Genomic DNA, 21,611 nt, shown 5'->3' with positions numbered 1-21,611 from the left:
GCCTGGCGAGGCCTTGGGACCGGCCCCAGCCCGGTCCTGCTGCCGATTGCCGCCGGGGCCTTTGGCCTCTTGCGCACAGGGGCAAGGGGGGCAATTGTCTATAGACACCTCAGAAACATGCATTTATATTAACATTTTTTTAAAAAATCAGCAAATTTTTTTGCGTGTCCTCCACTTTTTTATTTTTTATTTTTATTTTTATTTTTATTTTATTTTTTTAAAAGTGTCCACCATTTGAAAATGTTGTCCTACATTTGTCCCGGTTTATTTATTTATTTAATTTTTTTTTTAAAAAAAAAAATTTAATTATTTATTTTTTGGCTTCGGCCCCCCCAGTTGTCTGAGGGACAGCAACCCGGCCCCCGGCTCAAAAAGGTTGCCTACCCCTGGACTAGATGGGATTCAGTCCACTAAGCTGATGAACTTTAATACTTTACAGTAGCAGCTCCCTGTAGATCAGTGATGGTGAACCTTTTAGTGCCCAAACTAAAAAAAGTTCCTGCATATTAGATAAATTAATGAATGATACAATTATCAATGGCTACTGGTTATGATGGCTACAGGCAGCCTCTGGGCTCAGAAGTTGTACAGGTATAACTCACTGTGGAAAACAGCCAAGGGAAAAGGCTCACGAGGCTTGTGAACTTCCCAGGAATATTAGTCATCCACTCTGTTAAGTAGGGTGCTACACTTGATAGGTCTTTTCATACTTGATGATTTTGCACAGAAATGTCCATTTTCAGGTGGCAAAATTTACTTGGGGCTGTGATTGGTTTAAGTGTTTTGTACTTGTCTAAGCTTGGAGAACCTGTATTAATTAGGGTGTTAAAATGCATGGGGAACTAATAGGGCTTCTTGCTGCAAATATTGACTCCAATTCATGGAGAGCAACAAAGATCTCAGTGGGATGAAGTTGGAGATAGTGTGCTCGTTCTTGCTCTCTGTGAGTAATTTCAGTGCCTAACTATGGCTTCTCAGATTCCATTGGTGGCTATTGGTTTCCTGGTGAGTTTTTTTGGGAATCAGGTTGAGCACCTTTGATAGCTCCTTGAAAACTATCACAAAAATCTAATGCTGATTCACCAGCCCAAGATATCGACGCCTCATTCTTTGTCCCCCTTCCCCACCCCAGTAGTCTATTTAGAACATAAAAGAAAAAAAGAAAAAAATCCAGATGTAGCATTTTAGAAGCATATTGCAGGCTCTTTGATGCCTGGACAATAGATGAGTGTTTTGATAGAGTCTAAAATCTCTTACAGTATATGCTAGTCAGGTAGACATGCGACCCAATAACCTTGCATCTTTTAGAATTGTGAGGCACAGAATGGGTCTTTCACAACTGTGGAACCTTATCAGAGATTGGGAAAAAATTACTTTCGGGGTCCATAGCTCCCATTGTCCATGCTGCTCTGGGGGAATCTAAAAAAAGGAACTTTTCCAAGCGCTACACCTTCTACTGGGATTTGCCACCCCAGGAATGATGCCAGGCCACCATCCTTTTTACTATCTAGTGTTGGATGAGTTTCCCCCTGAATTTAGGTAACTTTTCACAATAGTGCTGCTAGTAGCTGATTTAATCATAATTTTTAATGGGGGTTTTATTGCTGCTGGTTCTAAACAGCTGCTTGTTTTATACATACTGTGTTAAATAGACGCCTTAATGTTTTTTGTTTGTTTTACTATACATTGTTTTGGGCATTTCCTAAACTTTAGGACTTAAAGGAACAGACAGTGCATTTTTAAATTAAAAAAGAATGGTGATTGAGAGTGTAAATTACATCAGTTTGACAAGGATAGCTCATAGAAGGCAATGGAAATAAGTTGAAATTTGGGCAATTCTGATTTGGTCCCATAGTCCACAAACTTCTCAACACACACACACACACACACACACACACACACACACACACACACAGAGTCTCTGAGGTGGGAGAGTGTCAAAATTAGCCTTGCCCCAGTGGTGAATAATGTGATTTATTGCTTATTTGTAATAAGCATGTTAAAAGAGTTGTGAATCACTTGAGAAGTTCAGTTGTTTAGAGGCCCTGTTTGTGTTCCTCCACTTTTCAAAAAGTGGGGCTTGCTTTTTTTAATGGCTTTGGAACTCTCTTACTGAGGAATCTTTCAGGAGAGAGTAAAACTCTTTTTTCAGAATGGCTTCAATGCTGCTGTGGATGAATAAATTACCTATTATTTGCCCTTTCCCCATTTTTCAGTTGATGTGCTGCTATGTTGTATTCTTAATCGTGCTGTTACTTAATTCTTTTCCTTTTTTTAAAAAAAAAGTTATCCAGCTTGGTCATTTTATAAAGAAAAATGAGATGCAAAAGAGGAGAGCCTAGAATTGTTATTTTAACCCTCCCCCCCCCAAAAAAAAACCCCCTCAAATAGTTTAATATAATGGAAGAGTAGCCGGCATGGTGTTGTGATCTGAGTGTTGGACTGCAACTCTTGAGACTAAGCTTTGATTCCCAACTTGGCTATGAAATCCACTGGGTGACCTTGGGCAAATCACATTCTCTTAGCCTCAGGGGAAGACCTCCTCTGAACAAAACTTGCTAAGAAAACCCCATAATAGATTTGCCTTAGTGTCACCATAAGTCGGAAATGACTTGAAGGCACACAACAACAACAACAGCAGCAGCAATAACAACAACAACAAAATACTCTTTTTGCCATATTTTTCTCTCTTTCTCTGTATCTGTATGCATGCGCACATGTGTCCAGGTTGAGGCAGAATGGGCAACAAGGGAATTAAATTGCATCAATGCTTGTTCTGGGAAGTCTTATGTACACTGGGGAGTGCTCAGCCTTTGATAGCAGCATCAACAAAGAAGCTCTGTGTTACATGAACAGAAGGACTGTTACAAGGCACTGTCCTTGACAGGGCAGGTTCTTATGGGCCATTTCTAAGTGAAGGTAAATGCCCACAAAGAGTTAGAGGAAGACCAAAAAAGTTTGATGTAGCCCTTTTTTGACTACAGAGTAGCTTCTGGAACAACATATTCATTTGTACAGTAGTCAATTTGATTTTGAGATGTAGAGTATGTGACACATGACCTCAACAAAACCTTTTCTTTGGAATCATGGGCATTCGGCTGATTTTTTGTGATATGTATTAGCAGTCACACAGTTATATCAGTTTTATACAATGTTACTTGTCACAACTACATTCTAAGTGTTCGTTTGGTGAAATGCAGAGACCATACCCACAAGCTCTAAGAGAAAGACTAAAGATTTAGCTCTGTAGTGCTGACAGTATATTGCAGTTCTGGAGGAACTCTAGTGGTACTTCAAAGTACCTTATCAAACTGCAAATCTCAAGATGTTTAGGATTGAGCTATTCCATCTAAAGTGCTATGAAACTGATATAAAAATGTAGCATTGATGCCCCATTATTCAAGGTATATTACTTTTCTGCCATCAAAGCCACTGTGTCCTATCACCTGCATTAGAAACAAATACTCAGCTTATACTTCATGATGAGTATCTTTTAAAAATAGCATTTATTACTCATTTTAGATCTCTTCCTTTATATAGTCTAATATAATTAACCTTAATATAATTTAATTTAAGATTACTTTTGCGGAAATTAAAAAAATTGTATTCAAAGAATCTGCAGATTATTACATGAATGTTTGGAGTAACTTTAATTCATGATTTAGGTTGAGATGAACATTTATTGAGCTACCCCAAGGTCCAAAAGCCTGGACATCCTTTTTTCTTTTGCCTGTTTACAAAGATAGGTAGCTTATGTGCACCTGATTCATAAATAGTTGTGTGTATGTGTTTGTGTGTGTGTATGTATTTTCACGTTTTTACAGTGCTGTAATAAAATCAGCAGCAAGGAAAAAAACAGTGTCTGATAGCCCAGAGTGGCTTACAGTGTTAGTTTTCGTTTACGGCTGCAAATTACCCATACCATCACTTAGCTCTGACTGAATCATTTATTAAGTGAGGGTGCTGTGTCGCAGTCCCTGAATGTTGGGTAAGATAATGATCTACTATTGGTGAGAAGTCCTGGGGTGGAGGGCGGGACCTATCCAGATCTTACAGGGTAAACAGAGATTCATGCAGGACAGGATGTACTTTCTTGCTTAAGGGTCAGTGTCAACAGGATCCTATTTCACTTCTGTGCTAGTATCAAGGAATGGAAATGACACTGACACTTGCTCTTATACTCTTTACACTGACAGTGCAGTGGGAAGCCTTTGTGTAACCAAGATCTCATATGCACAGTAGTTTTTTTCCCTGTAGAGGATCAGTTTACTTGCATTAGCTAATACAGTTTTATCTTCCCCCTATTCTTTTCCCTACAACCTCCATATTCATGTAAAAGTAAAGGTAGTCCCTTGAACTGAGAGAACACTTTTCTAGGAATGTCTAGGTCCTCTAGTGCAACTCTGTGGTCAACATCTGCCAGACATTGACCATAGAATTGCACTGGAGGAGCTACATATGCCTAGTGGAATGTTCTCTCTAGGAATCTCTAGGCCCTTCAGTGGGACTTTTGGTTAAAGTTGACCATAGAGTTGTGCTGGAGGACCTAGATATTCCTAGAGTAAGCATATTAATAAAATCCATGAATTATCAAATCTGCAAAAGTCAGACCCACAGATATGGAGGGATGAATGAACTTCTCAGAATATCTGATGATAGTTGTTTCAAATTTTTGTTTCAGATTTTATACTGTTGTTAGTTAGATAATTTTAATAGTTTTAAATTTTTTATTCTGAAGTGTTAACAACAACAATTTTATTTATTTCCTGCTCTCCTCAAGGCTTGAGGTGAGCTAGGACATGTTAAAATACAAAACACATAAACACACAGCTGGTTTGAAATGGGTCGAGGAAGTGTTATCATCCAAGACCTTCTGATGAATGCCTTTATCTGTGAGCCATTTTGAGTCCCTTTCTGGAAGAACAGCAGCAAATAAATAAATAAATAATACAGTGTATATCATTACAATACATTATACTGGTATATTTCATTTGGAATTTGGAATTGGTTATGTCTCTCACTGAATATTCACTTGATTGCCAATACAGATCTGCTGTTATGCCTTGTACAGTACAAGTGTACAAGATGTGCCTGAATGAGTTCATCTCAGAAAAGAGCACAACATGGCCTCTTTTGATCATCACAACCATTTTCCAGTGTGTGTGCTTCCTTCTCCTTAAATAATTATTTGATTGTCTTTTAAAGGTGTTTGGTCAGCAATAGCGGCATAGTAAACGCTTGAGATCCTCCCTTAACCTTTGTTTGTGAATAACACCTAGCACAGAAGATTTTCTTTATGGATGGGAGTCCTTTTCTATATCTCTTTATAGGCCACATCAAATAATGGCGTGTTTATCTGCTTCAGTCTGCTTGTGCCTATTTGGCATATAATATACATATACAATTATTGTCCAGGGAGAGCGTTCATCCCCCATCCTCCATCATCTAGTTTTGGTTTAGCACATGGAACATCTTTCTTCAGGATCTGTTTTGATTGTTTGAGGAACCAGACACAATCTTTCAGTTCATCCAAAGTACAAAGAGTGACCATATTCAGTTGTTTTTTTTTCATCTATGGTCCCTTTTGGATTGTTATCAAACAGTATATAGCATGTTCAGAGAGTTCCCTAGATAACCATCCAAAGTGCAATGTTAACATGAAGTTCTCTTGTGTAATGCTTTTTGATAGGAAGGTTCTTCTGAAGACTGGAAGTGAGAGAAAGAGAAAGTTTTTTAAGCCCTCCTGTTTGGGTGTAATGATAATTTTACCAAAATGCTGCTGGAGGCAATGTTGGGGATGGCAGACCTGGGCAAGCTTCTCAGCCAAGGACTAAGCAGGGGTTGTCTTGTGGACCCTTATAGGTGTGAGTAAGTGTGTGGGCTCTACCCACAACTGGGATGAGATGCCCCTGTGCACTTTAACCATGGATTGCCAGTGCCTTAGACAGATTTATGTCACATAGACTGAATTCTCATTCCATATGTATAACTGCCAGAAAGTCCTGTTCATACAGCTATACTAGTCTGGTGGCAGCATATGTATTATGTGTTGTGTCAGATGACAGTGTTCATGCATTTTCAACAGTTTTCTTGCTTTGATGCATGACCAGATCAGCTCCTCTGTTGTGGTTTCAGGAGATATTTATCATTCAGCAGGTAATACTATATACAGTCAAACAAGGAAAGCTTGCTACCCCTGCTTAGACAAGATACTTGGATCTATAATAATCTCTTGGGTTTTTAAAAATTGTACTGAAGAAATACTCTAACAAGTCAGAACAGCTTTCAGAAATTCAATTAAAACAACACTAAATCATAAAACAACATTAAAAATACAGCCCATACAACCAGTAGGCTAAAATAGCAGTAGAAGCAGTAAAGTAGCACAAACATTAACACAGCAGCACATTAAAAAATTCTCATTAAAATCGTGGACAGATAACTTTAAAAAAAGAAAGCTGATGCCTGAACCTCATCAAATTGAGCCCTAGGCAAACAACCCTGAGGAGAAATTTGTAGAGCTGGAACTGTGCAGGCCTCCTAATATCTGCAGACATCTCCTTTGAAAGGACAGTAGAAAAAGGTTGCTGAATGCCAATATTATATTTACTTAAAAATATGCTTCTTTGTCACTCGCTGGTGACAAGGTTCACCCCAAGAACCCACTTTCAGTGGTAATGGGCACATCCTTGTTATCTGTATCACTTGGTGCTTTATCATGTCATCAAGAAAGGAAGGAGGAGAAGGAAGGATAGAGAGACATAGAATGACAGGTGAAGGCAATTTTTTCTTCTTCTGCAGATATCAGATCATTTAAATGCAAGCAGATAGGAAACTATACTGTACAGTCCTAAGAGAACTTTTAGAAGAAGGAATATATATTAATATGGTCTCCAATTGCTTTGGGCCTTATTTGCTGAAAGGTCAGTGAGCTAGGACTAATGAATTGCAAATAACAGAATTATATTTTTTAAAATTATCATGGCTGGGAAGGGGTTGCATTGTGCTGCTGAAAAAATCCCATTGCAAGAGGAAAGATAAAATTAACCCTGAGTTCAGCATCACTGGGAGGACCCTTGGGATGCTGATGTAGCATGAAATAGACTTTAAAAAAAGAAAAAAAGAAAATGCAAGGAATGATGAAATGACATTCCATTCTTCAAGTTTCCTAGTAGATAAGAGTACTTCAAAGGATCTCATGGTTGTATGCATGTGCTGTACAGGCATTCTGTTGACCATGTGGTTGTTGGAATTAGGGAGAATCTGTACAGTCTTGCTTCTACGTGTCACCTTTGTTTCGTTGTAATGTTTTCATGAGATGATAACTATCATTAGCTAGAAAAGATAAACAATCTGTGGGCTGGATGATGAAAAGTGAAGATGGCTTTCCCATAGAGCACTGGGAGCTAAACAGCAGGGTCAAGTATAAGTAGCTGCTAGTCCGTTAGAACCTCCTTTAGAGCAGGGATGTGCAAGTTAAAGGATACAGCAGCAACTTTAGATTCCAGAGGCCATCTTCCACCCTTAGACTAAATGTAAACTGTACTAGTACATCACCAAGAAACTAGGGACCTTTTAGGTTGGGGTGGGCTAAGTGTGACCTGTGGTCCATGTGTGCCCCCCAGGCTGTTTTTCTGGTTCCAAGGACCCCCAGTGATCAAAACACAGTGAACTACACTGATGAGGTTCTGCAGAAGGGGCAAGATTCAATATGGACCAGGTCTCCTGTTCCTTTAAAACTTGGCCAGAATGTGAGAAATGAATACAGATGCCTGCTACCACCTGTGTTTTCCCATTGTTTTGTTACAATGTGAGAGGTGCTTTGTTATTTTGAGATGCAGCCTGTTCTGTTAATTATGGGCACTAGATCAGAGTGGGAACCTTGCACAATAGTCATTGATGAGAAATGCTGGGAGGTGCAGTCAAACAACATCTGGAGGGTGGCATGATTCCCACCCCTTAACAAGAGTATAGAGTGGACCCTTACCTTATGCGGGGGAATCCGTTCTGGACCCCCCTCCCATGCGTAAGGTGAAAAACGCGTATGATTGAGCCCCATTGAATATAATGGATCTCGTGCTCACGGCACGGCAGAGCGCTTGTGCCATGGGTGCGCATGCCATTCATTATTTTGCCATGCGGCTTCAGCATAAGCTGAAAGGTGCGTATAGTGTGCCCACGTATGGTACGGGTGCACTGTACAAGTAGTAGACTGTCATCTTAAGACATATTTATGGTTGTATGTCGTCAATGATTGTGCTCTTCCATATGACATTCCTTCTTGTTGGGTCATTAATTTTGATTGTTTTTCTTTCAGTATAGCAATAGTAATAGCAAGTACATTTCTATAGCTCTTATCAGTGCACTTAAGCACCCCCTGGGCAGTTAACAATGTGTAAGCTAATTGCCCCCAGCAAGCTGGTACTCATTTTAGTAACCTCGGAAGGATGCCAGGCTGAGTTGACCCTGGAGCCCCTGCTGTTATCGAACTCACAACCTTGTGACTGTGACTGAGTGGCTGCAGTACTGGCATTTAACCATTGTGCCATCAGGGCTCCAGTAATGTAGAATTTAATAAATATGCTTTTGAATATACATTGAGGTACCACACATGCATTGATAACTGGTCTATTCAAATCATTCTGTGTCTAATGCTTGGCAGAGGTTAAAAAAAAGGAGGGCAGCTGTTAAAGTGTTCCACCAAAATCCTAAACAATACTGCCTTTGAAATGCTGATTTGAAATGTGGGATTGAGTAGGGGTATGTATGTGATCAGTGGAAGTGTGGCTTTGAGAGAGAGAAAGAGAGGGAGAGAGACAGAGAGGAGAGCCTTGCAAGGCTAAAAATGTGAATTCTAGCCCTGAAATATATCTTTGAGGACCTCAACTCCAAAACAACTGTCTTGAGCCAATAATGATTATTCTTACCTTCCAAACAGTAACTCAGGGCTCACAGATGCATCTGGAATTCACGTCCTACATCCCAATGAGAAGAAAACTTCTTAGATGGAATGGATGGCTTTTCAGAATATCAATGTCAGATGAGATGGTGAGGTGGGAAATAAAAGAAGTATCCCAGTTGTGCTCTGAGAAGAGCTGAGCCAGTGGTAGATCTATGTGCAGTTTTGCTTCTCCATTACAGATTCTGCAGTCTATGAGATGACCTCTCAGAGTAGGAATGAATATGTGAGTGTCTTTGTTGGTGGCTAAGGCTTTGGTTTGATACACTTGCATCATCCTGAAATAACACACACACACAGGACTGGTGTATACCCAAAGCTTCTGCTTATTCTCTCTCCTCCCTCAATCCCTACCCCTTACCTCTTCCTTTTGGTAGACCCTGTTCTAAGCCTTGAAATCTACACTTCTTCATCTCTCTATCCCTCTGTTCCAATATCTCTCTCTACAAACTCGTTCTGGGTACAGGTGTTGTGGCCTAGTATTAAGGTTTTTTTTCTCCATGCCTCTTAATTTCTCTCCTCCTTGCCTCTTGTTAAGGTTTGACGTTATGCTTGAGCATGTGAGAGTCCATGGGCATATCTCTACACTATTGCTCATTTGATGGGAGATGGGTGGTATTGGATTTGGTTCTGGGAGAGTAAACCTGAATCCTGGAACTTTACAAGAGGTTTATTCCCTTGGTCCATGGTTTCCCTAGTGTAGTGTGACCTGTAGACTTGGCATCAGCTGACAGTCTGACTTGTTTTTAGTAGTTTTACTGATGAAAACCACCCTCCACAATTATAGAAATACTTGGATCACTGTCTTGAATTAAACCTAGAAACTTTAGGAAAAGGGAAACTTCATTCTAATCTTTGTCTGGTTTCCAATTAGCCTTTTTTTATATGCTGTCTTTTCACTAGTTTTTCACTATTCCTCCGACTCTTAACTTCTCATTCTTTGACACTTGATTTCTTTGCTTGTGAGGCATATTGCATCTATGTCAGCCTTTCCCAAATGATGCCTTCCAAATATGTTGAGCTAAAATCTATAATCCCCCAGTCAGTATTATTTTATGGTTGCTGGTCATGTCTGCATAGACCTCTGGTAGGTTTGTGTGTTAATACTTCATTTTGAAATGAATGGAACTTGCCCTCATTTCAGATATAATTAGGTTCATTTTTCAGAAAGTAAGAACTCTGGTTCTCTTTGAATTTGTTAAGATTCCATCAAGCCTCCTGTATCCATTTCAGTATCTTGATACAGAATTATTGAATTGACACGTCCTCCCCACTGGATTGAATACATTAGCAAATTATTGAGATCAAATCATTTTTTTTTTATCAGAACACATTTCCAGTCCCTTTGCAACCACTGTCAGTTTCCAAAGAAGAAGCAAATTTGGGCTGCAGATGTGTAGTAGTGAATCTGAAAAGTTCAATGTAGTTTTAGATTACTTTCTATAGCTGTGACAGCTAATATAAAAAAGGGAGAATTGGTTACCCAGGCACGACTTGTTCTCCCACATTATGGTGAAGACAAGGAGCAGATGAAGTTCAAATGCTCTACACAGTGAAGAGACAAATATCTCTGTCAGCAAATCAGTGCTCTGGTTTGCATGTCCTGAGAGGCCAAGAATCCACAGGACTGTTTGATGTGTGCAAACAGTGTATTAGTGTAGGAAGTTGATAGCTACTACTTGCAACAGCAGTGGTTAAACTAAATATTCCACACTCTTACTTCCTCACACTCTACTCTGCTTCTACATCTGTGACAAGCCAAAGAAAGAAATCTTGAAACACATCCTAGAGTCTTTCTCTAGGTTGTTGAGAATAAAGTAGACCAGACTGCCAGGTCTTGCTGGGTTTGTAAAACATGATGTGTCCATGCTACATAAGGGATGCTGAATGCTGTAGCCCCCAACAGCAGTTTGTCTAAACTCTGGCCTGGACTGATAAATGTAACTCCGCAACAGGGATCTAAAGAATCCTCACACATTTTCTCATGCATTTACATATTGAGATATTCTATTGAGGAAATGGTCAATTGATACGACATATTTTATTTCTTTTCCTCAAAACATATTTGCAGAGAAAACACACACACACACACTGTAATGTGTGTAGAAAATAATCTACTTTGTGCAATGTCTGTTTTTGTGCAAAATTTTCATGAAAAAACTAGAATGCAAAAAATGTATAAGAACCTGTCATAATTATGTTAAGCATGGACAAAAGTTGTGAAATTCATTGTCCTTGCATGCAGGAACAAAATGAGTAAAGATTTACATGGTACTTTCATGTAAAGAGAACCAGCATGGTGCAGGGGCTTGAGTATTGGACTAGGATACTAGAAGGTGGAAGAGGCAACAAGGGGGTCAGCTATTTTGGATCTGATCCTAACCAACAAGGATCTGATCCTAACCAACAAGGATGACTTGGTTAATGGGGTGCAAGTGGTGGGATCCTTAGGTGGAAGTGACCATGTTCTCCTGGAGTTTGTTATACAATGGAAAGGAGAAGCCAGGCATAGTCAAACACGCATTCTAGACTTTAGGAGAGCGGATTTCAGTAAACTTAGAGAAGTGTTGAGGGTGATCCCGTGGTCAGAAATACTAAAAGGGAAGAGAGTTCAGGACGGATGGGAGTTTCTCAAAAGGGAGATTACTGAAGGCACAATTTCAAACAGTTCCAGTGAGAAAGAAAAATGGGAGCTGTCTCAAGAAACCAGGATGGATGACTAAAGAACTTTCAATCGAGCTAAGTTTGAAACGGAACATGTATAAGAAATGGAAAAAGGGGGAAATCACAAAAAAGGAATTCAAAGAAATAGCAGGCATGTGCAGGGATCAGAAAAGCTAAAGCGCAGCATGAGCTCAGGCTCGCTAGAGAGGTTAAAAAGAATAAAAAGAGATTTTTTTTTATATGTCCGCAGCAAAAGGAAGAAGAAGGAAACGGTAGGGCCACTACGTGGAGAAGATGGCAAAATGCTAACAGAGGACAGAGAAAAGGCAGAATTACTCAACACCTTCTTTGCCTCAGTCTTCTCAGAAAAGGCAAAGGGTGCTCAACCTGAGGATAATGGAGCAGAGGACAGAATAGGGGAATTTCAGCACAGAAAAAGCAAAGAGATAGTAGAGGAATACCTTGTTAATCTAAATGAATTTAAGTCTCCAGGACCAGATGAACTACATCCAAGGGTACTAAAAGAACTGGCAAATGTAATATCGGAGCCATTGGCAATCATATTTGAAAACAGGAGAAATCCCAGCAGACTGGAGGAGAGCAAACGTCCCCATCTTCAAAAAGGGGAAAAAAGAGGATCCCAACAATTATCGTCCAGTTAGTCTGACATCAATACCAGGAAAGATTCTGGAGCAGATCATTAAACAGAGAATCTGTGAACATCTAGAAGACAATGCCATAATCACAAAAAGTCAACATGGGTTTCAGAGAAACAAGTCATGCCAGAGAAATCTGATCTCTTTATTTGATAAAATTACCAGCTTAGTAGATGAAGGGAATGCTGTGGATATAGTATATCTTGATTTCAGTAAGGCATTTTGACAAGGTTTCCCATGACATTCTTGCAAACAAGCTTGTAAAATGTGGGCTAGACAAAGTAACTGTTAAATGGATCTGTAATTGGTTGACCGGCCGAACCCAAAGGGTGCTCAACAATGGCTCTTTTTCAGCCTGGAGAGAAGTGACCAGCGGAGTCCCACAGGGCTCTGTCCTGGGCCCAGTGTTATTCAACATCTTTATCAATGACCTGGATGACAGAATTGGGAGCATACTTATCAGATTTGCAGATGACACCAGATTAGGAGGAATAGCTAATACTCCAGAGGACAGGATCAACATTCAAAATGATCTGAATAGTCTAGAAAGCTGGGCCAAAGCTAACATAATGAAATTCAACACAGAGAAATGTAAGGTACTGCACTTAGGGCAGAAAAATGAAATGCGCAGATATAGGATGGGGGACACCTGGCTGAATGAAACTACGTGTGAAAGGGATCTGGGAGTCCAAGTAGACCACAAGTTGAACATGAGTCAACAGTGCGATGCGGCAGCTAAAAAGGCCAATGCAATTTTAGGCTGCATCAATAAAAGTATAGTGTCTAGATCAAGAGAAGTAATAGTGCCACTGTATTCTGCTCTGGTCAGGCCCCACCTGGAACATTGTGTCCAGTTCTGGGCACCACAATTCAAAAAGGACATTGAGAAACTGGAGCGTGTCCAAAGGAGGGCAACTAAAATGGTGAAAGGTCTGGAAACCTTGCCCTATGAGGAACGACTCAGGGAGCTGGGGACGTTTAGCCTGGAGAAGATAAGGTTAAGAGGTGATATGATATCCCTGTTTAAATATTTGAAAGGATGTCATATTGAGGAGGTAGCAAGCTTGTTTTCTGCTGCTCCAGAGAACAGGACCCGGAACAATGGATGCAAGCTACAGGAAAAGAGATTCCACCTCAACATTAGGAAGAACTTTCTGACAGTAAGGGCTGTTCGACAGTGGAACACACTCCCTCGGAGTGTAGTGGAGTCTCCTTCCTTGGAGGTCTTTAAGCAGAGGCTAGATGGCCATCTATTGGGGATGCTTTGATTGGATTTCCTGCATGGCAGGAGGTTGGACTGGATGGCCCGTGCGGTCTCTTCCAACTCTATGATTCTATGATTCTAAGACCAGGTTTCGAATCTCCACTCTGCCACATAAATCCACTGCATGACCTTGGGCAAGCTACACTCTCTCAGCCTCAGAGGAAGGCAAGGGAAAGAAACCCTCAACAAACTCCGGCAGGAACACCCCATGATAGATCTGCCTTAGGGTAGCCATAAGTCATGGTTTTGTATACAAACCATGTATACAAAAGCTTAACAGCACTTCCTCTTTCTTGTCTTTCTGTACATTTGCACCTGGGTTTAGGAGGAGATGAATTCTAATTCAGGAAGCTTCCACATAGCTTTGCGGAAAATGTGGTGTTTGCTAAAGAATAAATGCTGAGGAATAGTGAGTCATGAGAAAACATATCTCAAGAATTGCTGCAAAAGAGCAAATGATTTAAAACATGTTTAAATAAATTACTAAGAATCTGGTGTGCCTTTTGACCAGGAATGATCAGGATGTAGCCATTTGCCCAGTCAGGGCTGTATATCATCACAAACAACATACACTAGCTATCTAGCTCACTGTTAATAAATTCTGATTGGGTACTAAAGTTTTACAGCTTCTGTGGTTGTTCACTCTCTGGACCCTGTTAAATCTCAGCAGGTGATATATAAGGCTGTGAAGTTGTCATTTTCTCTGTCCCTGGCAAAGTGAATTTGTGTGGGGAGGGCTTTTTTCTTTGTGACAGTTTTCTGTCTCTTGTATTTTCTGCTCCTGGAGATGTCACTAATGGAAAGTATCAAGAACTGAGTAAATACGTTGGACCTTTGGTGTCTGCTACAATTTGGTTCCAGGACACCCTATGGATTCCAAAATATGTAGATAATCAAGTCTCATTATATACAGTGGGGTAGTAAAATGGTGTCCCTTACATAAAATCCAAACAAACAAACAAACAAAACAAAACCAAAGTTGGCTTTTTGGATTTTTTGTGGTTGTTGTTGAATATGGTTGAATTCAGAAAAGCTTCGTAAATAACATCCGAAACAGTATGTCATGCAACAATGTTTATATCTCAATTGTCCAGGAGTTGTCCACTTGTAGCCCATAAGCAGTATGCAGTCCATTGGTCCTTTTTAGTCTCCTCCCCATTTCATCTCTTGCTGTTGCTGAAACTATGGCACTGGAAAAATAAATATTTTTGTTTCAAAAGAAGACATGTGGGTATCATAACTTTGTTCCATAACATAACTGAGCTTTTGGGGACAAGATTCTCCCAATACATTTTTTAAAAACCCATGGGGAAAAAATTGCTTCTGCTTCTGTCACCACCCTACCACTGAATTTTGGTGGTGTGGTTGCAATTTTAAATAAAAATAAGGGTCTTTTTCAATTCTAATTTAGCAGCGTACTGGCTTGGTGCAGCTACTGATGCATTAGAGAAACCCAGGGCAGTGCTTTGCTGCTGGGAATTTGCCCCACGTTACTCCTTCCCACCATCCTTTCTGCAGTCCCCTCAAATCTGCAATCCATATCTCCTGAGCATCTGTAGTACTATAGCTGATCTCCTCCCTGTGCTCCTGCTGTTTTCCTCAGCCTGTTGTTTTGCAGGACTTCAGAAAGAAAAGGAAAAGGTTCTTATTAGCAGCAAGCTGTTAATAGCAAGCATATATTCCTGTCTTGCTCTGGGTTGGCTGGCACAGAGTGTAGATGTCTATTGGTAGGTTGCCTTTGCCAGAAATCACTGCAAACTTTGTCTGGATTGGGGGACAAGAAATATAATTATTGGTCAGATGTTCAGATGCATTAAGACATTATGAACATCTGAACATAGTACTTTGTTGTTCTGCTGAATCTGTAGGTGGTTTTAAGTAAGGCATGATTTCATATCATCCCAAACCAATATTGCCTATATAATCTGTAATTATCCCTCATTTTTATCCTTTTTATCCCTCCTCTTGAGGTGAGGTAGAAATAAGCCTTTTTATCCATGTTTACAGATATCATAGGGACAGGGAATGGCTGATGGGAAGGTCAGAGACTGGGTCTTTCTAGCTTGTGATATTTATTTTCTGGTTCTGAACATCACTGGTAATTTGTCATAGACTCTATGCAGTCAGTTGACCACTTGTTTTTCACTATTTTGCTACTGACATAGACTTTTGGCACCTCAATTCTTCTCCAAATGTTGTGGATGGTGCAGAAATGTGGTATTATTTTCCACACCTTTTCCAAGAATACACAGTTTTGAAGAGGAAGCCAATTTGATGGAAGTGTCTTGAAACATTCTCACTGAATTCTGATATATTTGTGATCTTGGATGCTTTGAAGTCACAATACATTTCGGCACTTTTTAGCCAATAACAAGCCCTTTGACAGACCATCTGGCCTAGAGACCTCAGAGCAGGTCAACCAAAGGAGGAGCAGGCAGAGATGAGAACATGAGAGGAGATTTTGTTGATAGGGTACTTGCAATTGCTGACATTGTCCCTTCTTTTTGTCCTTTGGAAGTAAATACATTTTCCAATATGCCATTGAAATAACATCCCTATTTATTTATTTGCCTACTTAGTACAAGTCCCATCATCTTAATTGACACTGTCCAGGAAGAACTACACAGATTTCTTGGAATACCCTAAATTTTAGGGGCCCAAACATATGCTTCATCTGTACATCTATACTTTCCTTAGAATTCTATAGTGTTTGACTATTTAGGTAGGAGTAGGTGTGTTGGGATGTGGAGGTGCAGAAAGGATGTAAATCTTTGCATGCAAGAATGAGTAATTTAAAAAGGTCTCCTCCTCCAACTAGATGAAATTATGGTGGGTTTAAGAAAAAACCACTTGAACATTATTTATTTTCTTGCAAAAGAAAATTGTTCAGAAAAAAACTTTGTAGTTTGTGTGAACGCAAGTTTTTATGCAGAAAATTCAGTTTTTTTCAGAATCGAGAACAATCTCATATAACATTTTATCATTTTCTCAAGAGAGCATTTCAGTGTATTGATAACCTGTTAATTTGTTATTATTGGCCCATTACAGACGGGTCTTAAAGTACGTGCTGAGCACGTACTAAGGTTAGGAAGTGGTGGCGCTTCTGCACCCCCCCAACCCTAGTACGTGCTCAGCACGTACAAAATGGCGGCGGCCGTTCCACACGGCCACCGTCATGACGGCATCACGACCGCACCGCCTGCAAACGAGGCGCCGTGGTTGTTACGTAGTGGGGCTGTGCGAGGGCGCTTAGTGCACCCTTTCCGCGGCCCTGGAAGGAGCTCCGTTTCGGAGCTCCTTCCAGGTTTGCGTCACTGGGCGCAGCCTTTAGATGGCTGCGCCCATCGATGCAGAAGAGAAAGGGGCCAAGCAGCCCCTTTCTCCTCCTCCCCGCTGCCACTGGGTGTCCTCGGGGCTTGAAGCCCCAAGGACACCCCTTTCCAGGCCGCGGGGAAGCGGCCTTTTACCCCTTCCTCGTGGCCCGAAAGCGGTGGATCGGGGCCTCGGAGGCTGCCGTTGTGGCAGCTGAGGCCCTGATACACCGGGGAAAGAAGTGCCTACAGGCCGCCCCAAAGGGGCGGTCTGTAACGTGCCAAAGTTTACACTCCTAGGTTTTTTTTGGGGGGGGGGGGGGTTACTTTGTATTTATATATTGTTTTTCTTGCATAGTCAATATAGCTTAGGAAAAATATCAGAATGAGACAAGGAAAACAGAACTGTATAGCAAAGCAACTAAAAACATAAACTGTTTCGTGTTCAAGATAATTTCTCTAGCACATCTAATAAAAAGGAAGGTTCCCATTCAAGCATGGTTAGATTTATAGACTTCATTTTACCACACTCTTTTAAAGATAATAATGTATATAACTTCACTCACTAGTCATATTGCATTGTGGGTCCTTCCTGTTCATTCTGTCAAGTAGGCCCCTGAAATTCTGGCCTGAAGTCCTGCCAGGAACATGCTACTAGAAATCAGAGCAGAGAAGAACCACCTCAGAACAAGATAATACCCAAGCCTTGTAACTGCATCTGTAAATACCCTGTTTCTAGGTCAGAGTCTATTTTGGATTAATTCAAAGTATTGTAGCTTTGTGGGAACACCCTAATAGAAGTGACCCATGCTGAAATACCAATGTTTTAGTGTCATGGCACTATAGGGACTATAGGGAAGTAATGCATCAAGAAACACTCATGAGACCATCTTAATATGTGCATGAAGTCAGTATCAGTTTGTTTGACTAGCCTGTTTAGGCTTGGCTGAAATATGTACATCTGGACAGTGAAATAAGGGAAGGTCAAGAAAGAGACAGTTGACTACAGGTTAAAAATTAGCCTGCAGGGTGTCTTGGCTTCTGTATTTGCAAGTTGCTCTAAAGAAATGCAATTGACTGGTATTTTTAGAGAAAGAGGAAAAGAAAACAGATATTCTTATGACTAGCAAGAAAGGGTGCCTTAATGCACTGGGATACCTTCTTAAGAAAATGGTCAACTGCCATTGTAAATTTTGGACTTTGTTTTGGAGAAAAAATCATTTGTGGAAATGTTTTTGCACAGAAAGCAGTGTATTTTTTGCTGTCCCCACAAAATTTGCATCTGAAAGTTTTAGTGCAAATGAAAAGTCTCAAAGTGAGAAAAAGCATAATGCATAATAACTCCCATAATCTCAACTATTTGAGAGAGAACTTATGAAATTCATTTTTACAGGTAGGAATAAAATTAGTGAAAATTTATGTCTCTCCTTTCAGGCAGGATCTGTCCACTGTAATACTAAGCACCTGTTTCATTCTTTTCAGATGCCCTGATGTTTGCCTTTCTTTGCAAATACCGAGTCTATCTGAGATTGGCCAATGCACAGACAATAGCTGTAAAGCCCCAATAGGAGGTATGTATAATTGCTTAAATACTTATTTTAGTTGTTGACTATTAGATGCCTTCATGCAGAATCCTTCGAGAAACCTGAGGGAGTCTTGCCCAGACAACAAAAACAGGTGAACATCCACATGAAGGAAACTGAGATTCAAAATACCCAGCTGCTTTTATTCTATACCTGCTGCTTTCCTGGGCCTCAACATTATTATGCACTCAACTTCTGACCTGCTTCTTTTAGTGTGTCTCCTTCCCCCATCATTTCCTGAGAAATTAGAAGTGCCAGCAGGTGGCTTCCATGTTTAAGAGAGGATATAACAAAATTACTTAGGTTTTAGTCACAGTCTAAAAGAGTTATCACAGTTGCTGAACCTTATCTCTAAAATAGGTTCAGCATCTTGAACAGCAAATTTAAATTTCAGATTCAAATCCAGAGTGTATTTACCACCTCACTGACATGGAAGTTCTTGGCCACAATTAAAAATTGGAAGAGTTTTTTTTTAATGCAAAGGGACTAAGAGGCTGTGCAGACCTGTGATAAATGCTGGCAGAGTGGGGTCATGGTGACTGCACACTGAGCTCCCTGACTCTGCCCCCATGCTAGTGTGATGCTGTGTGGGAGGCATCATGGAACTCCCTTGGTGCAGTATGTACATGCACTGCATCAAAGGAGCGCTGAAAAGCTGCAGTGCTGGTGGCTATGGCGCCCTTTCCACAGTACAAAAAGGAGCCGCTTTTTGTGGCTCCTTTTTGCGCTGTGGAAAGGCCAGATCAGGGTCATGGTGTGTGGTTGCTCCAGCCCTGATCTGGCTAGGAAAGGGGTGGCATCCTGCCACCCCTTAAGGCCTGTCTGTACAGCCTCTGATTCTACAATTTGATGCCGAAGGATCAATTTACAGACTTTTTGATTAAGGAATAGCAAACTGATTCCTTGAATTTTGAGGGCTGTGGACTTTTGTAATTGTTGTGTGCCTTCAAGTCATTTCCAATTTACAGCAACTCTAAAGGAAATGATCACCAGGAATTCTTGGCAAGTTTTGTTCAGAGGGGGTTTGCCTTTGCCTTCCTCTGAGACTGAGAGAATGTGACTTGCCCAATGTTACCCAGTGAGTTTTCATGTCTGAGTGGGCATTTGAACCCTGGTCTCCAGAGTCCTAGTCCAGTGTTCAAACTACTATGCTCATTGACTCCTTATGTAATTGCTCAGAGCCCTGAGGTGCTATCTGGCTTCTTTGAGCTGAATGGAAAGTATTGTGTATAGCAATCATGCCATTTACAGGTTGTAGCAATAGTGATTCTTGGGGCTGTTCAGACTGCAATTATAATGTTGCATGTGGCCTGACCAGAAGCAGTTCAGCCACAGTGATTTGTTGGGCATGTGGGGCAATGTTCAGATGAAATCACAAAAATTACTCACTCCCATGTGTTCAGTATTTAGCAACAGCACTCTTGCCGATGTAACATCTCATTTTCTAAACTAGATTAATTTGCAGAAGCAGCCGTGCAGTTACCTCATTTCAAACAGCTTCATGTGACAAGTTGCTGACATGAAGATTCTGCTGTTTTCATCTTTTGTATTTTTGTATATTTTACCTGGTGTGCTAATTGATTGTTGTTGTGTGCCTTCAAGTAGTTTCTGACTTACCGGTAAAACAACCCTCAGTCGAACCTATCATGGGGTTTTCTTGGCAAGACTTTTTCAGAGGAGGTTTGCCATTGCCCTCCTCTGGGGCTGAGAGCATATGACTTCTCCAAAGTCACCCAGTGGGTTTCATGGCTGATCTGGGAATCGAACTCTGGTCTCCAGAGTCATAGTCCAATACCCAAACCACTGTGTCACTGTTGTCTCTCTCTAATGTGCTAATACTTAAATTATTTCTTATTGGTTAACTCCATTGGACGTTTCTTGATGAAAATAGGGGATAGGGGTGTCTGAATGTTTTTAATCTTCCTCTGAATAAAAGGCATCAATGGCAACTAGTAAAGACATATAACTTCTGGTTCTGAAGGTAGCTTGCCTTTGTATATCAGTTGCAAAGGAATGTGAGATGGGGGATGTGGAATCATGTTCTGTTCTTAGGCTTCCCATCAGCAACTGGTTGATCATTGTAGAAGCAGAATAGTAGATTGCATAGATCTGTTGGATCACTAGCCACTTCATCTAATATTGTCATTGCTGGTTGAAATTGGCATGTTAAAAATAGTTGGCTCCACATACTGGTAGCTGTGCATGATGTGACACCTAACCTTCCAGACATTGCCACCACACAGTTTAGTTTTAATCTAGCAATTGAATCTGGTCAAAAATTAGGCATTTGTGAAGTTACATTGATTCTTAGAGCTTCCTGTAAATTGTCTTGCGTCACTGCAGGGTGTGATGTATAGACCCATGATACATGGGTGTATGTGCGTACGTGCACAATTAACATCAGAATACTATCATATTTTTGTCCACCTCCTGCCCACTCTGGTTTATAGGGACAAATTAAAAACTATTATTTTAATCTGGGGATTTACTGGCATTTCTTGGTTTGAGTGTAGGACTAGGACTTTAGGAGACCAAAGTTCAAATCTCTGCTCAACCATGAAACTCATTGAGTTGACTTAGTTATGCTCTCTTTGTCTCATAGGAAGGCAATAGCAAACCTTCTCTGATTAAAACTTGCCAAGAAAACCCTAGGATAGAGGTTTCTGCTAGTGGGAATAAATTTGAAGGCACATGACTGTACAACTGCTGGAATACTGTGTGTAGTTTTGAGGTGGTGGAGGAGGAAATGTACTATAAATCAATTTGTTTTTCAAACAGAACAAGTTCACATAGTCTTAAAATGCTGTTATTTTGTTGCTTTTTGGCTCTCAGGTTTACTTTCAATCTCATGTGCATCTTATTTCTTTTGCCTCACCAGAATGAGTGAGAGGGACATCCGAAGCTTGAGCAAAGGGGTATTGGTGCTCTCTCTCTGCCTTATAACACTATGGGGAAGGCTGACACTGGCCTCATCACACCACAGAAGCCATTCAGGTAAGCCTTGAAGATCTTTCATTCTGTCTCTCTTTTAAAATTAGGCTGTTCTGTAAATGGATGCATCTCTTCCAGAAGACTGAGATTATATTTTTGAGAGCTACAAAGCAGGGATCTGGAATGTGGAGCCCTCTAGAAATTGTTGCGGCATGATACTGATGCCACAGTGCGGAGATGCCA

The 21,611-nt window shown here is 40.5% G+C and overlaps 1 protein-coding gene across 2 annotated transcripts in view; it reads left to right on the top strand.

Annotated features, from left to right (window-relative positions):
• Nucleotides 1-21,611, top strand: part of TAFA3 (TAFA chemokine like family member 3) — a 130,786-nt gene that overhangs the window by 25,538 nt on the left and 83,637 nt on the right. For both annotated transcript variants that reach the window (XM_042461274.1, XM_042461275.1), the window contains exons 2-3: nucleotides 18,337-18,425; nucleotides 21,316-21,431. In XM_042461274.1, coding sequence (XP_042317208.1) covers nucleotides 21,317-21,431 — 115 coding nt within the window. In that variant the 5' untranslated portion in view covers nucleotides 18,337-18,425; nucleotide 21,316. The remainder of the gene's footprint in view (nucleotides 1-18,336; nucleotides 18,426-21,315; nucleotides 21,432-21,611) is intronic.

The sequence above is a fragment of the Sceloporus undulatus genome, chromosome 4, assembly GCF_019175285.1.
Source record: "Sceloporus undulatus isolate JIND9_A2432 ecotype Alabama chromosome 4, SceUnd_v1.1, whole genome shotgun sequence".
NCBI classification, from domain to species: domain Eukaryota; kingdom Metazoa; phylum Chordata; class Lepidosauria; order Squamata; family Phrynosomatidae; genus Sceloporus; species Sceloporus undulatus.
Note: the sequence above shows the minus strand (reverse complement) of the source record. Positions and strands in the feature narration are given on the sequence as shown.